At 35.3% G+C, this 23001-nt stretch overlaps 1 protein-coding gene across 19 annotated transcripts in view; it reads left to right on the forward strand.

The window, feature by feature from the left end:
* Positions 1 to 23001, forward strand: part of DCC (DCC netrin 1 receptor) — a 1196048-nt gene that overhangs the window by 1052515 nt on the left and 120532 nt on the right. For 11 of the 19 annotated variants that reach the window (XM_512137.8, XM_063795721.1, XM_063795722.1 and 8 more), the window contains exons 17-20: positions 139 to 371; positions 5812 to 5950; positions 10972 to 11079; positions 18609 to 18803. In XM_512137.8, the coding sequence (XP_512137.2) occupies positions 139 to 371; positions 5812 to 5950; positions 10972 to 11079; positions 18609 to 18803 (675 nt within the window). The remainder of the gene's footprint in view (positions 1 to 138; positions 372 to 5811; positions 5951 to 10971; positions 11080 to 18608; positions 18804 to 23001) is intronic. The other 8 variants (XM_054671873.2, XM_054671870.2, XM_054671869.2 and 5 more) reach the window with 1 other exon arrangement.

Raw genomic sequence — 23001 nt, forward strand, 5'->3', positions numbered from 1 at the left:
CTGTTCTTCTCATGTTCCCTTTCATCATTATTGCCATGCATTTAACTCATTGTGATGTGTTACCACTGATATTTATTTTTTAACGCTTTTATTTACGTATTTATTTGTTTGTTTCATTTGGTGGGTTTTTAAACCCAGATCCCACTGACCCAGTTGATTATTATCCTTTGCTTGATGATTTCCCCACCTCGGTCCCAGATCTCTCCACCCCCATGCTCCCACCAGTAGGTGTACAGGCTGTGGCTCTTACCCATGATGCTGTGAGGGTCAGCTGGGCAGACAACTCTGTCCCTAAGAACCAAAAGACGTCTGAGGTGCGACTTTACACCGTCCGGTGGAGAACCAGCTTTTCTGCAAGTGCAAAATACAAGGTGAAGTTCTAATTGATAGCATGAAATTTAAAATGAACTGACATTTGTTTAACGCATTGTTTTAAACCTCTCCTGGACTGTCATGAGTCGTTTTGCTGCTGTGTATCTATGTAGAAAAACAAAGCATTTTAATAACTCAATATCTAAGATTAACATGAGAATAATTGTATTTTAGGAAACAATTCTAAGGCAAGGTAGGAAAACATCAAGTGCTGTAAAACGTTATTTGCTTTTCACCAGATGCTGAGTTTGTATAAATGATTTGATTCTGTGCAAGAGAATGCCATTGTCCCTTTAAAATAGCAGAGATCTATGTTAATTTTCTGGATTTTGGTATCTTTTTTTTTTTCCATTTGGAATCTAGATTGATTTCCAAAGCGACCCTATTAATGTCACAGAGACTCATCTTTCAGTGAATATAACTGGGAATAGATAAGTTGAAGATATTTTTTGTAACCTCGGCACTCTAAGCCATTAACATCTACTTCATTTAGCCTTGAAAACACACTATTATGGTAAAGAAAACTCACAATCCACACTCCCCTTTAGCTAATATGAATTCACCAGCTCTCTGTTCTTGTCCTTATCACAGAGTTATCTGACAACCTCTTTAAGAGCTCCTCAGAGATACATATTTGAGACAGTCATTACCAGTTTCAAATCTCTATCAACCAGCCTCAGGGATCATAACAACAAGTTATATACTAAGATAATTTTGTTACCTCCTAAAACTGCTATGATGTTAGTATATATAGACAATATACAAATGTAGACAAAAATGAGAAGATCAACAAGTAGTTGTCAAGAACCTACTATGTACCTAGAAATGTACTACATCATAGAGATGGTTTATTTTGAAAGAAAACATGGTGTAGTCATTGTTACTTACTACATATAATTTTAGGATGAATTATACACTCAGCTCTATGGATAAATTTAAAAGAATTCATAAGTTATTTGAGAGATATAATGTATAAAAACACATTTAGAACTTAAAACTTCACAAGATACTGATTGGGAGTGAAGAAGTCAGTTTTGAAAATAAGAGCATAAATGCCACCCAACAACTAAGAAATCAAATAGTTCAACCCTGGCTGTCTTCTTCCTACTCCTTTTGTGTTCTCTTAACCACTTGATTGGGGTAGCTCTTGAGGAGATTTTAGGTCTCCTTATACTTTAGCCAATGTTCTTTTCACTGAACTACCATCCTCCTGAATCCAGCCTCATGCTAGTAGTGATTTTGGGGGGATGAAAATATTTCAAGGATGTTTTTAACCCCAATCCTGGAGCTATAGCTAAATCCCACCACCAATCCTGTAAGCTTGCCTCTCTCTCCCCGTAGCCATGCTGGATCTTCCTGTGATGTCTTTCAGCTTTTAAATGGCATAAAATTCACATTTCATCATAAATCAGATTTTAGTTGAAACCATTTAAAGACAGTTTTCTTTGGTACTGCTGCCCTGTTAGGTGAGGTATTTGGAAGAACTCTCCAGGCAAGTCTAAATAGTATCATTGTTATAAGGTATGTGGTAAGTACCCTATCCATCTCCTTACAGTAGTAGATTTAAGATTCAGCAGAACTATAAATAAAGATAACATTATCAGAAAAGACAACCAATGAAACATATGAGACCATTAAAGAATGTCTCTTCTTATATAGATTACCCAATTCTCTAAGTTTACTTTTAGGAGGCTACTTTCTCCACTTTAAAAATTTTATGTCATAATTGCTGTACTTTGTAGATACATTCATTTCACAGAATGGCCATGGCGACTTTGCCAGAATGTGAAATATTCTAAGGAAAAATGATTGTTTTCTTCAGAATGGTTTGAGTTCCAAAATTTCCTGAAGCAAATTATTTCAGTTGAATAGTTACTACAGCAGACATGGAATTACTGAATCTCACAAAGAGTGCCTGTGAGGTGAGACTCAGCCCCAAAAGATTTTAACTGTTCCTCTTCCCTTCATCTTCCCTGACAGAAGGCTTTCAATTACTAACGTACTATTCCCTCTCTCTCTCTCCCTCTCTCTCTCTCTCTCTCTCTCTCTCTCTCTCCCTCCCCCTATATATCCATACCCTGATATGAGGAGGGTTAGAGAAAACTAGAAAGATATAAAACAAATTTAAATTTTACAAATAATGGTGATAGACTCTTTGAGTTTTCACTTTGTACTTTTCAAGCCAATGTCATATCTTTACTTCATCTCATTTCCACTACAGCTTTAAAAGGTAGGTAGGACATACACACAATAGGAAACAAACAAAATGTACATGGAGCCACATGACCTGGGCTCAAGGGTTGGCTTTTCAACCTCCTGTCATGAAACTTAACCTGCTCAGTCTCATTTTTCTCATCTATATGATGGAAATATCCATACTTACTGTAAAAACAATGAGATTCTTTGTAGTTAAGTATGAAGAGAGAGATAGGTGATATACTTGACAGAAATTCCTCATTAAACTAGAGCAGGATCTCAGGTGACCCAATGGCATCATCCAGGGATTTCCCCACAAGAGTGTCCTTCTAGTTCCATTTAGTCCCAAATCTATAATACAGATGCTCATGTTTTGATTGTCTAAAACCCTGTATTAACTTTCCTGATCAAATGGAGACATTTTCTATATGTTTTTCTATTAAAGTATTTAATCATATGATGTTTTATACAAATTTCTATTCAAAATATATCCATCAAGTGTTGACTAGTGCTTACTAGATATAATATGGATGTTACAGAGGATATGAAGTTGTGCAGGACTCAGTCTCAGCTCTCAAACTGCATGCAACTCAATGGGAGGAGCATATAACACATGCTTAAAATTACATACAACAAGACACAATGCATGAAATAATGTAGCTAAGATTTATTTAATACTTTCTGTGGGCCAAACACTATGCTTTACTTGTCTTAGTTTGCAATTTAAATAATGCTATGAAGTCAGTGCTATGGTCGTCTCCATTTTACACACAAGAAAACTAAGGCTCAGGCTGGGCTCAGTGGTTCACATCTGTAATCCCAGCACTTTGGGAGGCCGAGGCGGGTGGATCGCCTGAGGTCAGGAGTTCGAGACCAGCCTGGCCAACATGGTGAAACTTTGTCTCCACTAAAAAAATACAAAAATTAGCTGGGCGTGGTGGGGGGGCGGGGCGCCTGTAATCCCAGCTACTTGGGAGGCTGAGGCATGAGAATCACTTGAACCCGAGAGGCTGAGGTTGCAGCGAGCCAAGATCACGCCATTGCACTCCAGCCTGGGTGACAAGCACGAAACTCCATCTCAAAAAAAAAAAAAAAAAAAAAAAAGTAAGGCTCAGAGAGGTACCATCTGGTTATTCTATGCTCACAAACATAACTGGCCATGTTGCTCCAAAGTATTTCTAGGCTTTTTTAAGATAAGCTGTAGCTTTCTATAAGGTTTTAGAGGAAACTCAGTAATTCATGGTATTTATAGAATGCAAAGGTGTCAATCTAGAACACAAAGACGATCTTACTTGTTGGCCTCTCAAATGCCAGTGGTGTCTGTGCTCAGAAACTGTTTTTATTGAGATATGATCTTTCCCTCTTACCTAAAATACTTCTTATTGCCTCATTTCTCCCTTTTATTTCCATTTCTAAGACTTAGAGGTGTTCATGATCATGAAGGAAAGCAAAAATGGAAGTAATATATCTGCATGTCAGATACTAGCTGACCACTTTGTGTTTTAGTTGATGGAATTTCATCTTCCTGATTATACCAAAAATATTTACATTTATTTAGGGCATATATTTTTACAGGTTTTTCTTATTTTTTATTTTTAAGATGGAGTCTCGCTCTGTGGTCCAGGCTGGAGTGCAATGGCCTGATCTTGGCTCACTGCAACCTTCATCTCCCAGGTTCAAGCAATTCTCCTGTCTCAGCCTCCCAAGTAGCTTGGACTACAGGTGCATGCTACCATGCCCAGTTAATTTTTGTATTTTTAATAGAGATGGGGTTTCACCATATTGGTCAGGCTAGTCTTGAACTCCTGACCTCGAGTGATCCATCCGCCTCGGCCTCCCAAAGTGCTGGGATTACAGGCGTGAGCCACAGCGCCAACCTACAATTATTTTTAAGAAGACTTCTGATAAATATTTGAGGTCATCACTTTAATAGGCTGGATAGGCAAATCACCGAAATGTTATTAGTACAGTTACGTATTTATTTGGTGGTGTAATGAAATATACAATTTTCATAACTATAACCTAAGAAGGATTCGTAGTAGAATTAAAAAAAAAAGATATCCCTTCCTTCAGTAGTAAGGGTAAGATACATATGATATGAGTGGGGGAAAAGAGCTTTTCTTAATTATTTTAGACATAAATAGATAATAAATGTAATGTTTTAAAATAAAAGTATTTAACTTCGAAGAACGATACCTCATACCAAGTACAAAATCATATTTATAAGAGGAACAGTCCCATTTTTTTTGCTTATATGGAAAACATACTTTAATGGATTAAACCTTGCATCATGTTTTTTCTTTATTACCCGTTTTGGTATTTTGAGTAAGCAATAAAGAACTATAATTTACTTTCTACTAAAATATCTCTAACTTGTCATTTAAAAGACAAAGAATGAATTCAGAAGACTTCAATAATACCAACACCACTTTAAACACCAATGTAATCCTTTAGTATTTATCCAAATTGCTGTTCCTTCCTTGATCGATTGCTCCAGTTACCATCGTTAAATGTTTGTTTAATGTGAAGTCTACACAAAGAATGAAAACCATGTGACTCAGCATTGCTTTTGTCTCATGTTCTCTATAAGATGTAAATGGATTCTGGAAGCACTAAAAGTTTAAACCTTAAAGGCTTTTTGAGATACATGATGAGCAGTAGAACTCTAATCAATTAACTTTGTTACAAGTGGAAAATAATAACAATGGTCTATTTAAAATATACAACATTAAAACTTATGCCAAAAAACCCACAGATTTTGATTATAAATGAATTAAGTTCAATGCAGAAAATTTCAAAAATTGAGTTGACAGAAGGAAGTGGAATTTGTCCTGTTGTTCTGGTTCTGTAATAAAGGTAAGTATTTAACTTTGAAAAAAGATATGTGAATACCAAGCACAAAGTGATATTTATAAGAGGCATAGTCTCATATGCCTGATCATATGGAAAATATGCTTTAACCTATTAGACCTTTCAACATATCTTACCTCGGAAAATTTTCTATCTAGTAGCCCCTTTGGACAACCATAATACCTAATTTTATTGGTTATATTGTAAATGTATAATCAGCCAGCGTGAACTGGTTAATAGATGGGAATTCGAGTCAGTGCTATGCTCTACTCCCCTGCTGTTTGGGAGTAGATTACTTTCGTGTTAGCTTATTTAATAGTCTTTTTATATGTCTTGATTTACCAAGTTGATAGAGTTTATTTTTTATCTCTTTGCTATTTCCTACTTGTATAGTCAGAAGACACAACATCTCTAAGTTACACAGCAACAGGCCTCAAACCAAACACAATGTATGAATTCTCGGTCATGGTAACAAAAAACAGAAGGTCCAGTACTTGGAGCATGACTGCACATGCCACCACGTATGAAGCAGGTATGTGAGGAAATGTCTACTTTGGACCCTTGATAATGGTGTTTCCCAGGTTCTGTGGAAATTAGAACATGTGTTCCCTATGGTGTCTCAATTATACCTTATCCTATATAAAATATTTCATCCTCTATAGTTCATAGCACTTTTATATCTAAGAGTATTCTCCTCACACTAGAAAAAACATGAATCTCCAATGGCTTAAGTAATCTGCTTTCATGATTAATACACGGTTTCTTCAGGGTGTTAACTCAGGGGATCTGACTATAAATCTTCTTTTCACTACATTTAAGTAAAGAACAGAAATCCGTCCAATGAACTCGGTCCAAAACAGTTGTGTCTTTGAACAATTGTCATGGTAGGTATTTCTCATTTTGAAAAAAAGAAAAATAGATGCAAAAGAAAGCATTGCATTACAACCGAAGTTTCATGGATATTTACTGTGAATAACCTTGGCTGGATATGGGAAGGAGTTTCCAGGTGGTTTTGTTCACTCCTGGGAAATGGGGTAACATAATGGAAGACCTTTATGCAATTTTAAATAGTTCAAATCTAGGGTAATGCAATTCACTGTAATTTTTACTGGTCACATTTACTATGGATCGTAAATGTAGAGTTTATAACTTTAGCAAGGATGCAGTGTACTTGACATTTATAGTTCACAGAAATCCAACTTCTGAAGAATCCAGGGCTTAACATGTTTTTTTGATGGGTTTCATAATATATCATATTTGTGGGTAAACTGCACCAATTTTCAAATTTTAAAAAAATGCTAATAAAGCTGTTTCCTGGGTAAGTTGAATTTATCTTTCCATTAGAATTTGTCCCATGGGATTGCAGTTCTAATTTTTAACTCCAACTATTATTTTAACTATTACAGTTCTAGTGAGAATATTTTTACATATCTGTGGATACTTCTTTCAACAAGAAGATTTCTAGTTGACCTAATTTAATTTTAACATCCTATTTTTCTATTTTACCTGTTATTATCTCTTCTTCTCAGAATTCCACCCTGAATGCAGAATGTTCACAGCTTCTTAGGGTTAATAAGACCAGCCGGATGAGATACATACTATTGGATAGAGTAAACAAGTGAACAGTCTACTCTTCCTTTTTACTTGAAAGGAGATGAATGTAGATAAATGTGAAATAGTAAGAAATTTGGCCTTCCCTGTGTGAAAGAGAAGTAGTAGTATTTTCATCTTAATACAAGCAAATTCATTCATTTTTTTCCTCTCATAAACATAAAATGCACACCAACATCTGACTTGATATATGCACCCTATTGATTTCTCATCAACCGCCTAGCCTTGTAGGGACACCAGTGGTGAGACCCATTGCTAACAAAAAGATATTAACTTTTAGAAATGTGGTTAGTAGAAAAGGTAATAATCTGGACAAAGGTGTAAATAGCACATGGATAGGATCCCTGAGTGATGATGAGAAGTGAGAAGTAAGAAATAATTCACAAGTGTCTGCAGGTTTATAAGTGTGAGAAGGAAATTCGGTGAATAAAATAACTCTAAAGTTTGCTTCTAGTTCTGCAGTAAGATAAAGACCATATGGGGCTACACCATTATGTGTTGAAATGGCTTGTGATAAAAGATACGAGTGACTGGAAATTTTTTGAAATCAAGCATTTCATTCTGTCCAGATAATGAATCCTTCATTTGGTTTTGGTTAACTGAAGTAAAATAAACGTGACAGGAAGGACACTTTAAATAATTAGGCCTTGGAAAGAGACAGGCATCAGCCTTATTATTCCTAGGCTATAGAAATGAGGAACTGTTGGTTTATCCCTTCAAGGTGCTACCATAGTAATTATTTGACTCCACCTTTTTTATTTCCTTGTATGTAGATTCAGTGTCACAAAAGAGAGAATATTATTGGCATCTTTTGAGACAGGTGATCACACAGCTAAGGAGAAGATGGGATAAGACCATGGAATTCCCAACTGATATTGCTACCAAGCTTTCATGATATAGAGGAGAGCTTGTTTTGCAAAGAGAAAAAACAAGTCCTTCTTTAAAAGGAAGAGGAGAGGATGGGTTGCTGGACAGTGCAAGTAACAAATGCCCAATACAATTCCTATGGCTGAAATCTTCTGAAACTTAAATGTTACCTTACATTAATGTACTTAATAAAGAAATGGAAGTATAGGAAAAAATGAGAGCCAAAGAAATCAGAGGGCAGTGCTTGTCTAGTGGACCAAGATATTAATTAAGGGTTTTTAATAATGTTAATTTATAATTGTCATGCCTTGAGATAGGAACTTGGTAAGGAGAATATAGTCTATGTCTTTGAGCGAATTGTGGTCCAATAAAAAAGAAAAAGCATTTTTTTAAATTCCTGAAGTAATATCAGAAATATAATCATAAAATTGTGGACAAGTTAAAATCAGAGCAAACAAAGTACAGATTCTGTCTGGAAAAATAAGAGGAAGTTTCACAAAATAAATGAGGTTTGAGCTATGGCTTAGTTGAATTATCACATACTCATTCCAGGGACTTCCAAAGGATGGAAAACTCATGTGCAAAAATACCCAAGCAGGTGTCAGAAAGATGATGTGTTAAAGAGACGCTTATGATTGGCTCAAAGTGAGTTGAGCACAGTGTTCATGGGACAACAAGGGGAATGAAGTACATAAAATAAAACAGAATATAAATCCTAGAGGTCCTGGTGTTTATTTTTATTTATTTATATTTAATCCGAAGAGAATGGGTAGACAATGAAGAATTTCTAGAAATCATTCCAGGCAGAACTCAAGAACTCAGGAGAAGAGCAAGGCAGAGGAATTCTGCTTGACTTAGTAGGGATTATTGAAATTGTGAGGGCCATATTATTTTTCAAATATTAAGGAACAGTGTGCAGTTCATATAATAATGCTAGACATTTAGGTCATTAATTCCAATACCAAATTTTTATTCACCAATATTCACATGACTTGAGGAAAAATAAGAGCTTGCACAGCACCTGAATTAGATTGGTTGTTAGATTTTTTTTAAATTAAATAACTAATTCTTCATTGTATTATATTGATAGCTAAAGTTGAAGAATCACTTTATCCTTTTTGAATGCATAACAGATTCAGTGAAGCAATCTAATCATCCTCATTTGACTATTTTCTAAACAAACATCAATTTGAATTTTAACATAGTTAAGACAAAACAGGCTATTTTCACTAGTAAAAAAGATAAAGATTTTAATTACTTCCAGAAGTGGAAAATTCCTTATTACGTTTGATGAATACTAATCTAAGTTATTTTGTGACTATATCTTACCTTCCTATTCATAGCCGGGAAAATATCCTGAATGATCTCTCTGTGAGAATAATCCTTCTTTAAGACAGCATTGTCTTTTTAGTATTTTGCCATAATGAATCTGCATTTCTTGCAAGAATGTCCTGATATGGTTTCATTAAGCCATTTATATCATATTATATTAGACTGCATATGTTATTTTATACTGTATTAGTATCTATGCAGTCTTTTTACTAAGGGATCAACTATACTCCACCTATGTTTTCTTCTCCTTCATTCCCCCCTCCTCTTCTAATTCTCTTTCTCCATCCATCCCTTCTTCTTTTTTGAAAATGTGAATATATTAAGTACATTGTCAATGATTAAAATTAAGTGCACGTTTGGTTAACCTGGAATCCTAGTGACTTTGAAGATCAGGGTGTTGGAAAGAAAATAGTATGGTAGATGGGAATGATTGATGTCTCCTCTATTTGGCTCATATTTGGAACACTATTCAGGAAGAGATACTAGAAATACAGTGTTAATAATGTCCAGATTCTGCAATATATGACCAACAGAAGTACCAAAGAGAATAGGGTGAAGATGAGTTCAGAATTAGAGACTGATTTCTAACTATCTTGTCCTACACAGAATTTTTATGTGGAGACCAGGAAATTACTCCAGATCCCAAACACGGAACCCAATACGTTCTGAATCTGCCTTTGTTAGACTAAGGGTAGCAAAGTTGCCGTGGATAACAGACTTGTGGCATTGTGAGCTACCCAGAAGGAAAACTTGTCTTCCAAAACGTAGAAAGTGAGAGAGCAGATTGGAAGAAGCCTGGAAGATCCTTGGCTAGCTTAGCCAGTTTGCTGCCACCTTTAAATATTTAAAATTGTTTTGAGTACAACATGTGGGAGAAGTAGTCTTAGGAGCAGGACTTCGTGCCATCTTACTTCATGCTGGATTGATACTAAGACACTCATAGTTATTTTTTACCTCTTCTATTTTAATTTCTCATGTGTGCCTTCCTGTTGGTTTAGAAGATGCCTAATATGTCACCTAGCTAAGATATTTTGACCCCAGTTTTATCTCATTTTAAAAACTTTTTGGCTTTTAAGGAAGTATAGACTTAGATGACATTTTTATTTATAAATGCCTGCAGTTGTAACAGAATTCTTCTGAAGACATGTAATCATCCAGCGTGGCAACATAGACCCATCTCTACAAAAATCAAAATTAAAATTAAAAATTAGAGTAGTGGTGTGCAACAGTGGATCCGGCTACTCAGGAGGCTGAGATGGGAGGATCACTTGAGCCCAGGAGGTTGAGTCTGAAGTGAGCTATGATTGCACCACTGCACTCTAGCCTGGGTAACAGAGCAAGACCCTGTCTCAAAAAAAATTAAATAAATAAATAAATAATAAACTAGAAAAAGATATGTAATCATCAATCTCACTAAGTATACATTTCTTCATTCTTATAATGATTCTTTTATTTTTAGTGTGAGCCCACTTGAAATACCAGTTGTACTTTTCTCCTTTATATTCACACATACTCTCTTCTGTTCTCTATAGTCACACCTTGGGAATCATTTGATTTCCATAAAAATTATTAATTTTTGTATCCTTGTTTGCTTATTCAAATCCTTGAAATAAACTAAATGGCAAAATAGACATGATATACTTCTTGATAGATTCTGAATGTCAACATCATGATGAAATTTCCAACAATGTTTATTTTCTTTCACATCCAATGACAAGGCCTTATCTCTGTCTCACCTCACAGCCCCCACCTCTGCTCCCAAGGACTTGACAGTCATTACTAGGGAAGGGAAGCCTCGTGCCGTCATTGTGAGTTGGCAGCCTCCCTTGGAAGCCAATGGGAAAATTACTGGTAAGCATCTCCACTTTCTCTCCCAGCATAGCTCTCCTTGTCCTATAGTTGCTTACCCCCTACATGAGCTGCTCCTGCCTTTCGTGTGGCATTATTCTGTCTCTACATCTCAGCTGACTCCATGACCCTTTTTGATTGTTTCTTCTTTCCCCTTTTGACCATGGAATTCTTCTAATGGTGCACACACACACACACACGTCATTTGATTTGCTTCACGAAAGATGTGTATTTCAATTAGAATAGACCTTTCTGTTTTTCATTCTCTGAAGCATTAAGACAACCTTCTAATGGAGTGCCCTGAGTATAAATGTCTATAAAGAAGCTGGTTGTTTGGCAATTATGAAACACAAAAGATGCTTAATGACTGTGTTTGTGTGTGTTTGTGTGTATGGCACATATGGAGGTTTGGGGATTTTTAGTTTCTCACTTAGGTTTTAGCTTCTTACTTAAATCATAAAGTTCACAAAACACTTAATATTGACTGACAGAAATTGAACATAATGAATATTTCACAGTGACAGATTTTATTTTGCCAAATATTGCTGATAACATCAATGCCTAATTAAAGCATCCGTTAGAAGCCTGTAATGTTAATTTAGTATGAAAAATATAATGGAGTTCTATCAGAGATTTTGCACTTAAATGATCACTTTAGGCTTTTAATAGATGTCTCCATAGCATATAATTATTATGAAAAATATTGTATAACTCAAAATGTGAACATTATAGTCTAATTAACTTGAACCATTGGGTTAGGAACATGGAAGAGTCACTCCTTTTTTCCTTCTTTTTTTGCATACAAGAGCTGGATAGCACTATTATAAATTAACAAAGTAATTCAGCCATCCCGTGATACAGAGAGATAAGCATGGAAATTATACTTTCAGAAGGCACACTTACTTTATGTAATTTACTTTCTGAATGTTGCAAAATGAAAAGATAACGTGAAAATTCCAAATAGGATTGAAATTTAAGTTGAAAATTTGTTTTCTCTAGGAAATTGCTCTTAGCACAATAGCAAACAGAATTTTTATTTGAGCTGACAAATATGGAAAAAGAAGTGAGGCACAAAATTTCCCCAAGATCTTATATGTTCACTTGTCAGTGTGCCAGGCCTTTTAAAACTGAGACTGGCTCATTCCAATATTCTTTTTTTCCCCCTCATTGTTATAATCTCTTTTCATTGGTTCTATGTCAGTAGTTGTGTAGCTTTTGATTTGTTTATATTTTATTTTGTTATAATCAATTATTTATAAGCTTATGGGAAATCAACAGTAATAAGTTTGAGGAGAAAAAAACAGAAAGCTGTCTAAATAAAAACAGGTTCTGATAGAAAAAGGTATGTTTTTGGCGAAGGAAGAAATAAGTCATATTCTCCACTCAGTTGAATTCTCCATTCTTATTTAAGTAAACCTTATCAGTCAGTGTAAACAATAGAATAAGTTTTTAACTCTGGAAGAAAGCTTAATTTTGCTTCTTCAGGAAAAAAAAAAAAAAAATAGAAGTCTAGCCCATATTAAGAAATGCAAATTTGACTGGGCGCGGTGGCTCACACCTGTAATCCCAGAACTTTGGGAGGCCGAGGCAGGCAAATCACGAGGTCAGGAGATCGAGACCATCCTGGCTAACACGGTGAAACCCCGTCTCTACTAAAAATACAAAAAATTAGCCGGGCGTGGTGGTGGGCACCTGTAGTCCCAGCTACTCTGGAGGCTGAGGCAGGAGAATAGCATGAACCCACGAGGCGGAGCTTGCAGTGAGCCCCGTTCGCGCTACTGCACTCCAGCCTGGGCGACAGAGTAAGACTCCGTCTCAAAAATAAAAAATAAAATAAAAAATTAAAAAAAAAATGCAAATGAATCTAAGCAATAAAATTGTATATGCCAAAATCACAGTGCATATAAAAGAAACTTTGTCCACACTCTTTACTTAGATTTATACGTTCAATGGATCTTACTATTAAAAATCCATTCTCTCACAATGGAAAAATAAAAGTATGGGAGACAATACTTTTGCCTTTAAAAGCCTGGCTTATTTATGAAAACAAAATTGTATTATCAAGTTGAGATATTCCTACTCAATTTAACAGGGAGCAAACAATAAGAACCCTTAAGAGAATTTCTGTGTCATGTGTATTTTGATTTATTTATTCAAATTACTTCCAGAAAATAGAATGATAAAATATTCAAAATACTACACCACTAAGCAGAGAGCACAAATTTGCTATTCTCAGCTTCCTGTGGAAGTGCAACAATTAATAATAAAAAGTAAAAAAAAAGAAAAGAAATGAGCTCTTTCTCAGTGCGGCCAGGTAGATGTGTGCCAAGGAGGGATGTGCTCTCATGTAACCTCTGTATTGTTTTGTTTTCCTAAATCTTTCATGTGTATGGCAGGCAGTAGAGCAGGATAGTTAAGAACTCAGGCTTCTAAGGGAGACACATGAGGAAGTCATTTAACATCCTTGAGTCCCACTTTCTCGGTTTCTCACCTATAAAATAAAGATAGTAATAGAACCGCACTAGAATAATTGTTGTAATACAGTGCTGAGAAAAGCCCCTGATACCCAGTGGGCACTGACACGAATCGGCTATTATTATTCCAGTTTGAAATCCATTCTAGGGTGAGGCTTTACTAATGTGCTTTATACAGAATCCAGATCATCAGTTTTTAAATATAAGTACTCAAAAAGATTAAACAAAAAAGGAGGAAATTCAGATAATCACAGTGCCTAAATTCTCTGATCATAAACTGGAAACTTAGGAATTTGGACTGACATTTTCAGAAGAAAATGATTCAAAATACATTAAGCATTTATTATATGCTTGGCATTCTTCTGAGATCTTTAGTATGATATAAATGATTACATATTCCTATTATTCCATTTTAAAATGAAAAGCTTAGGCCTTTCCTGAGTAAATAACTTACCCAAAATCAAATAAGCAAGAAGTGGCAGAGCTAGGATTTAAAACTCAGGTTTATACTCTTAATTATTACACTATGTTTTGCTCCAATTTATTAGTATTCTACTGGTCTAAATCAGTGATTTGCAGCTGAGATTTTAATTTAATTCATATGAGAAGGGACTGAGCATGGTAATTTTTAAAAGCTTCCCAAGTGACTTATTGTATAGCCAGAGATATGAAACATAGGCCTAAATAAATGCAGTGCCCAACACTATTTAAGATCTGAGACTAACACAAATAGAAGAGTTAGGTCTTTCAGAGATTGTTTCCTTATTAATACAGTCTAATATGTAAGGTTATATTCTCTTTTTCTGTGTCATTTGATAGCCTAGTTTAATTTGTCTCCCTTTTGTAAAATCATCAAACCACTTTTCTTCCCACCACCAGGATATAGCTTCTCAGTCTGATTTGCAGAAATTTCTTCCACTTGATATTGCTTTCCAGAAGGCAGATCTTTTTATTCCCTTTGTTACTTTCTCTGGAAAAGTGTCTATAGTAGAGTTAGGGATTCTGAGGTTTAAAAAAAAAAAGAAAAAGAGAAAGAGGCCAGGCGCAGTAGCTCACGCCTGTAGTCCCAGCACTTTGAGAGACCAAGGTGGGAGGATCACCTGAGGTCATGAGTTCAAAACCAGCCTGGCCAACAAGGTGAAACCCCGACTCTACTAAAATACAGAAATTAGCCAGACATGATAGCAGATGCCTGTAATCCCAGCTACTGGGGAGGCTGAGGCAGGATAATTGCTTGAACCCGGGAGGCGGGTGTTGCAGCGAGCCGAGATCCAGCTATTGCATTCCAGCCCAGGTGACAGAGCAAGACTCTGTCTCAAAAAAAAAAAAAAAAAAGAAAAAAGAAAAAAAGTACAGGTACAGAAAGGTAGTGAGAAACCGTTACATTTGTTCAACCTGTGTGGTTATATAGAAATGTATAAGGTAAGGCTTCAATAATGAATTTATTATCTCTCAAATATACCAAACATACACATCCCAGTGAAGTTGCTTGTTTTCTCTGAGGCCATTTTTTAGACTTTTGAATGATGAGGTCTGTTTCTATTCTCCATCTCAGTTCTTAAATTTTAAGACAAGGGTAGGCTTCACCACATATATAAGGAATTTGCTCAGATACAATTTGGAATTGTCAGAAACTAATGTCTGCACCTTCAACTTTAGTTTGATCCCAGAGCTGTCATTTTTAAATGCTTAAGTGAATAATTTTACATAGATTAAAAACATAGTGAAGACAAATATTTTATCATCATCATCTGATAAATGAGGAGAATCGGGAATCAGTGCAGTTGACCTGGGATGGGGGCAAAATTCTCCAATTTTCCAGTTTCATCATGCACTTAAAACAGCCCATGAAAATTTTTAACGATTTCATTAAATATCTAAATGTAAAACTTATGTACTTACAGGCTAAAGGATTTCATTCAATAAGTGACTTTCGATACCTCTTATGTGAATATGATTTTATTAGATTTTTGGGGGGAATAAAAAAGTAAGATATGGCTCCTGAACTAAAGAAATGTTTTTATCCTTTTGAAGAGGTAGGACATGCACATTATAGAATATATACATATATATATACAAATTTTATATATATCTTTTATATTTAGCTGCATATATATATCTCCAGTGATTTTTATTCTGGATATATATATATATATATTCACTATTACTCTCTCTATATATATATATATGTTCAGTAACTTTTACATAGATAAAAACATAGTGAAGGCAAATATTTCATATATATCTATAACATATTTATCTTAGATATATTACATAGTAATATATGGATATTTATAGAAATGTATACTCAGAAATGTGTGTATGTACACACACATATATCTCCAGTAGCAGGGTCTTCTTTTTAATAGATGTGGAGATGTGGATCTTCATGGACAAGATTGGAGACTGCTCTGGTTCAAAGAATATGAGGCAATTTTATTGATGTTTATCATGGGGGCTGAATTACAAAGGGATGGACACACATGAGACAGAAAACAACTCCTTTATCAAACGATATTCATAATCCCTTTTGAATTTTAGAACTCCAAGTTTAATATTTAACAGACAGAAAGGTCATACAACTTTTTAAGGTTTGTGGAATTCTTTATGTTGGTAAGGCTTTTAGTTTCGAAGCTCTCAACATCTCAAGATATTCATATTTTCATCATTGACATCACAACAAATGCCAAAAATGTACAGATCCCACATATCCATTATGTCCCTGACCTTGTTGATCACAGTAATCATTTGGGGTGTAGATTACTGAGGTTACCCTTGACCTGTAGTATTAGAAGCCTATTGTTGTATAGCAATATTATCACAAATGTAGCAGGGTAAAACTGCACATATTTGTTATCTTATGATTTTTGTGAGTCTGGAATCTGAGCACAGTTTAGCTTTGGGGTCTCTTACAAGGCTGCAAATTCAAATGTTCACCTGGCTGAGGTCTCATCTTTGGTTTCACAGGGGAAATAGTTGCTTTTAAGCTTATGTAATTGTTGCCATGGCTGTTGGCCAGAAACCACCCTCAGTTCCTGCCACAAAGTATTCTCCATTGGGCAGACGTCTTCATCAAAGGCGAAAGAAGAGAGTCGGGTATCTGCTAGCAAGGCAGATGTCATGATCTTATGTAACACAATTGTGAAATTGATATTCCATTGCATTTCCTGTCTTCTATCGGTTAGAAACAAGACTTAGGGCCCATCTACATACCGACAGAAAGGAATACACAAGGGCATGATATTACTAGAGGATGAGGATAATTGGTGGCCATCAAAGATTGTTTACCACATGTATTAAATCAACATATCCTGTCTTGGGGTCTGTATTTTATGATCTGTACCTATCCTTCAGGTAACTATTATGATTATGCAGATTTGGGAAATACTAAACCTAGGGGAAAGGTGAAAGTCAATACAAAATAGATGTAAGTTTTCAGCATTGTTCAAAATTTAAGAGAAATGAGCTTCCAGATGTTGGAGATTGTAAACATTGCTTAATCCTACATAATCAGAAGGACAAAATATCCAGTGACGCATCCCCCAAGCCCAGGCATAATTCTATAAGGCCCTATGGGATTAAGTGATGAGTGATATAAAATGGCACATGTGTTTTTACTTTATTGAAGTGTATTACCATGTTTATGGAGAGGAGAGCTTGTGATTGAGGAAGGTTTCATAGGCCAGATATACCTTAAAGTAGACCTTAATGGATGAGTAGGATTTGGATGGAGTGAAGAAAGGTGGAATGGTGTGGGAATAAGCGGGAAGGAAGAATCATCATGGAATGGAGAATAGTCTTCCTGTAGCGAAGGTTTGTGCTGAGATGTACATAGTGTGCATGGCTATTTTCTGAGTCTGAGAACCCTCTGACATAACCCTTAACCACTGCGAAGACCTGTGGGTGAAGGTCCCCAGTCCAGCTGGGACAAGAGGGACTCAAAAGGAAAGAATAGGTAAATCAAAGGAAGACACTTGTTCTTAAGAAAACGACTTACAAAGAATGTATTTGATGCATAAATAGAATGAGGGACACTTATAGCCTATGTTATATAGATAGCATTGAAGAATTGTGGCAGAAATGGAGATCAGCACGACATTTGTTTATCAATGACACCTATCATGAGCGCCTTTACAGTGTTATCTGACAATATAATATAAAAGTTGTTGATTAATGTTTTTAAATTAGAGCTAGGTCACAAATTGGTTAAGTATAATGTTAGAGTATAAATATGTGACAGGAATCCATGAATTTGTTCGGGTGCATATTAGACTATCATGACTGAGTACACACAACTAGCACTCAAGTAACATATCCCCTAACACAGAAAATCAATAATACTATATAAACATAGGTTATTAATATCTGAGATAATAAGTAGATCATGTACAGTTATTCAGCAATACTTATTTCTTTGACAAGCTAGACTGGACTGGGAGAAATAGTATACTGGTAAAGAATCCCATACATAGTCTGGTGGTAAAGAATATTGCCCAGACCTTTTACCAATCAGTTTGGGTCACCTGCAGCTTCACCGTCTGTGAAAGGAAAGCAACACCGCCCCTGGCAACCTCACTAAGTTGTTACAGTGGTCAAATATCATTTATTTATATTACACTTTAAACATGTATAGCATTTTATACCTTCCAATACATTTTTATTAAGCACAAGCCAAAATAAATATTGTTTATTTTCATCATTGGACTACAGGGAAAATTATACAGACTTGTTATCTCTGTTTTACATTTTTCATCATGCTTTCATATTAGAACAAACTAATAATCAGGATTTATAGGTAGCAGAAAGCACACATTTTTAAATGTGGCAGATATTTTTATTTCTAACAGCTTATTCTATTTTCTGATTCTGTACATTGCAGCAATTATTTATCTAATCCTTGCATTATGAGAAAAAGACATTACTTACAGAACTGCTGTAGTTTACAGATTGTGGACATATAATAATTATTGTAAATTACATTTGAGAAACCTGGGTGTTTGGAAGCAGAACTGCAGCATGTAGGACACCAAATTAAGTCACATTTGTCTATTTATGCAGCTTACATCTTATTTTATACCTTGGACAAGAACATCCCAATTGATGACTGGATTATGGAAACAATCAGTGGTGATAGGCTTACTCATCAAATCATGGATCTCAACCTTGATACTATGTATTACTTTCGAATTCAAGCACGAAATTCAAAAGGAGTGGGGCCACTCTCTGATCCCATCCTCTTCAGGACTCTGAAAGGTTTGAGTAATTTCCTATTATGCTTTTCTTTTCCTGTGGGATTGTTATAAAATAGCTTTGCACTCTGTGTTAGAAATGGCCCTGCACCATCTCTATTAGCAACATGGCTGCAGTGGACATTCAAAATAAATTAAAATGTAGCTTTTTATGCTAAAAGCCGACATATCAAAGAAAGATCTGCCATCAGCACATGGCAAACATATTTAACATGACTTTTTTCATTTACAGTCCTGCTAGAAGTTTGTATTGATGTCATGTATATTGGTTCTATTCAAAATATAATGAAATGCTTCAGCCATTTTATGTAAGGGGATAAAAATTAAAATGTATTGAATTATGTGAATAGCATACTATTGCCAACTTTAGGTATTTTCTTTCAGGTACTATTATCCCTTATATATTAAAGAAAATTTTGATATGACAAGACAGAAAGTTCCAAACCAAAAAAAAAGTCTATTTATTGTAAAGAACCAAGGTAGAAACTATAAAAAAAAATTGCAATATGATATCTAGAAGAAAAAATGTTCATACAGAGAAACACTAAAGCTGAATAGTAGTGATTACATCAAAATATTTTCATATAAGTACTTACTATTTTAGAGCACAGTATTATTTTTCTGGGGGACAAATGGTTTGAAGAGTCATTTAACAATTGAAAATAATTTGAAACATTCAAATGATTACAATAATTTGAATGTTTAATTCATTTAACAATTGAATAATTTGTAATAAGTTTCACAACTAATATTTAAAGTTGTATATTTAAGGCATGATATGTGTTGTTCTAAAGAAGGATAACTTAGCTCTTAAATCTGTGACCACATCATACCTCTATATCTGGCAGAAATCTTAATACATGATAGTAAAGTAAAAAATTAGAAACACACGTATGATTGGCTTCTTCTGTTTGACATACTAAAAGAAGAGTCTTAGTGTAACTGTATAGCCTATTCCTCAAATCTTCTAGGAAAGGTACCCTAGTAAATAAGGGACTTTTGAATTCTGATGAGTGAGCTATTCAAAAGCTGGGTTTTGGTAGCAGCTAATCTGAAAATTTGCCAACAACACACAAGCAAGCATTCAGCCAAAGCTTGCATGACAGTTCTTAATGGCGGAGTAGAAGTTGGGAGGAAAGTAGGATAGAAATGAGTTCATCTTTGTCATCTAAATTTTGAGGACTTCATGTCTAAATCAGGTTTCACTCCAAATGAGCAATCAAAAGGCAACTGGTTATTCATTTTGTGGCAGCATGAAATGTAACTAGATAGTGTTTTGCAAATGCTTCATTTTTATCTATAGATGAGTGCCAAATTAATTTCATACTCATAATGTTTGCCAACTGAGAGATCTGAGGAAAGGTTGAAGATGACTTAAGGCATCCAAATGTGTTAAACAGCAGAGTGATGAGTTATCATAAGATTTGCAGGCCCACATTGATAGCCATCCCAGGAATTGTTTAATGAGCTCAGTATTTCACTTGGTACTGTTTACCCTAAGTGCCCTAAACACATCTAGAAAACTAAGAACAAGTTCAGGAATTTGTTCTATGACATAATAGTTCAAAGAGTTATTTCTAATACCCTGATTTGAAGTTTAATATTGTCTACCCTAAATGTCATGCTCAATAATAGTCAATTCTGTTTTAAACACATGTTGTTTATATGCTAAAATAAGTTTTTGATCATTTAAAATTACTCAGAAATATTGATATTGGTCACTTTTATTAATAATTTTGTACACGTATGCATCTTACAAGACACCTACAATGGCAAATGTTCTAAGACAAATAAATTACTCATCATAAGAGATTTAAAGCTACAACATAAGCATTTTAAAGATTTGGTGTAGAGCCAAATCTACACCAAAGATAAAATCATGCTATTGCTCTCTGATTTAAGATTTTCACTTCCCAAAGCTGCAGCAGAGCATACTGTGCTCATCAGAATGTAACTTTGTTTGCCTGAGACAAAGGCTTAGATGTCCCGAAGCTGAGAAAACTCCCAGTACTCTACTGGGTAATGGGCAAGTATTTCATAGTAATGCTTGTGCCAGGCAGGTGTCCACGAACGTCATTCCTTCGTATTTAGCCTTTGCAAGGATCGCAGCATTTTATTCTAGAGGCTAGCATTTGGTCTTTTTGATATTAACAACCAGTCAGAGAAGTACAGGAAACTCAGTCAATAATCACTGTTTAATTAAAAGGACATTTGTAATTAGAAAGGGATTATCTTACTGTAAACTTATGTAGGTACACATATATGATGTATCTAATTCTTTCTTTGGAATGTTAATTAAAAGAATCTTGACCTTGATTACTTGACCACATAGGAACCTGCACATACCCACCTTTCCACTAATCCTCCCCAGGGTCCCACTGGGATACATACACACTGTCAAACTATTGGAAGACTTATGTCTATCTCTGCCCTATCCTGTGGGTTTTTCCTGCTGATAAAGCATGCTTCCCCATGCTGGCCTATCGGGTAATAGAGAGGAAGGATGCTCCCAATGGAGTAGACCACAGAGGATTCTGGTGGAGGGAGGGAGTCACTTCCTACACACAAAAGAGCGGTATTCAGAGTGAAAGCCCAATAGAGTACAGTAAATTCTCTGGGCATCCTTAGTCATCATTCTGAAATGTGCCTCTCCCCTATCCAAGAATATAGCACTGAAAGCTTTGGACCAGAATAGAAAAAAGTTCTAGTCGTCAAATTCTTTTATGACAAAAATACATGATTTTTCTTGACAAATGATAGAAACATATGACAGAAAAAAATCAAGGCACAAATGTAAGCCATTTTTGTCTCTAATAAAAGGTAGTTATGAGAATCCATATGGTCCCTGTTGGAAAATACTCTTCAGTAGATAACATTTTGAGACATTCAAAATTTCTCAAGTTCTATTCAGTGCAGCTTTGCTAGTAGAAAAATAAATTCAAAAGATAAAAATGAGAATGGGTTTGTCTATCATTACATGTAGTTATTTATCCCTTGCTAAAAATATCTTAGACTGCAGACAGTGCATGTATATGATTAAAGATAAAGGGCAGACAAAGAATGGAGATGAGATAAGGGTGGTAGTCTCGTCTTTTTTGACATAATTCTAAAGAATTCTCACCTAAATATGAGATGCTGATGAGGACAGTTTCTTAAATGTGTCCCAGTCTGGCTGCCAAACCTACATACTTCCTGGATTGGGTGGGCACTTATGACCTTGACATATCTTGTCAAGGATCAAGTCATTCTTGCTGGAGACCTGTAGCACTTCCAACAACATACTGTCCTTTCTCAACAGCTGTGTTAGGATCTCAGTTCAAAATCGTATTCCTGTCCATAAGCTACATATAATGCAATTGCCTGTCAAAAGCATCTTTATCAATACTATAATAAAACACTATAATAAAATGTATTTGAGAAGCCATTAATTTTCAATGGGAAACAGAAGAGAAACTCTAGATAAAATTAAACTGTGGTGATTAAATTAAATGGCTGGTAAACCTTTAAAAATGTTTGTTAAATCTTGACAAGGTACAAGATTTCGTAAAACTTATTTAAAGCTTTCAGAGAGCACCAAATTCTAACCACTAGCCCATCAGAGAGTGTCAAGATAAATAAATTCTGCAGCTCTACTATGCAGCATAGTTCCTATAAATAATATAACTGTATTATGTACTTAAAATTTAGTAAGGTGGTAGATCATATACTGTGTTTTTACCACAATAAATAATAATAATAATAAAATGGGTGGGAGGAAACTTTGGGAGTTTGGGGCAAGTCTGTGGCTTTGAAGGTGGTGATGGTTTCATAAGTATATCCTTACTCTCAAATTCATTGAATTGCATACATTAAATATGGGCAGCTTTTTACTTTTCAATTATATCTCAATAACTTTTTAAAATAACGCTTATAGAATTGTAAAATTATAAACATTGGCCGGGCGTGGTGGCTCACACCTGTAATCCCAGCACTTTAGGAGGCCGAGGCGGGTGGATCACGAGGTCAGGAGATCGAGACCATCCTGACTAACATGGTGAAACCACATCTCTACTAAAAGTACAAAAAATTAGCCATGTGTGGGGGCACATGCCTGTAGTCCCAGCTACTTGAGAGGCTGAGGCAGGAGAATTGCTTGAACCCACGAGGCAGAGGTTGCAGTGAGCTGAGATTGCACCACGGCACTCCAGCCTGGGTGACAGAGC

Source organism: Pan troglodytes, chromosome 17, assembly GCF_028858775.2.
Source record: "Pan troglodytes isolate AG18354 chromosome 17, NHGRI_mPanTro3-v2.0_pri, whole genome shotgun sequence".
NCBI lineage: Eukaryota > Metazoa > Chordata > Mammalia > Primates > Hominidae > Pan > Pan troglodytes.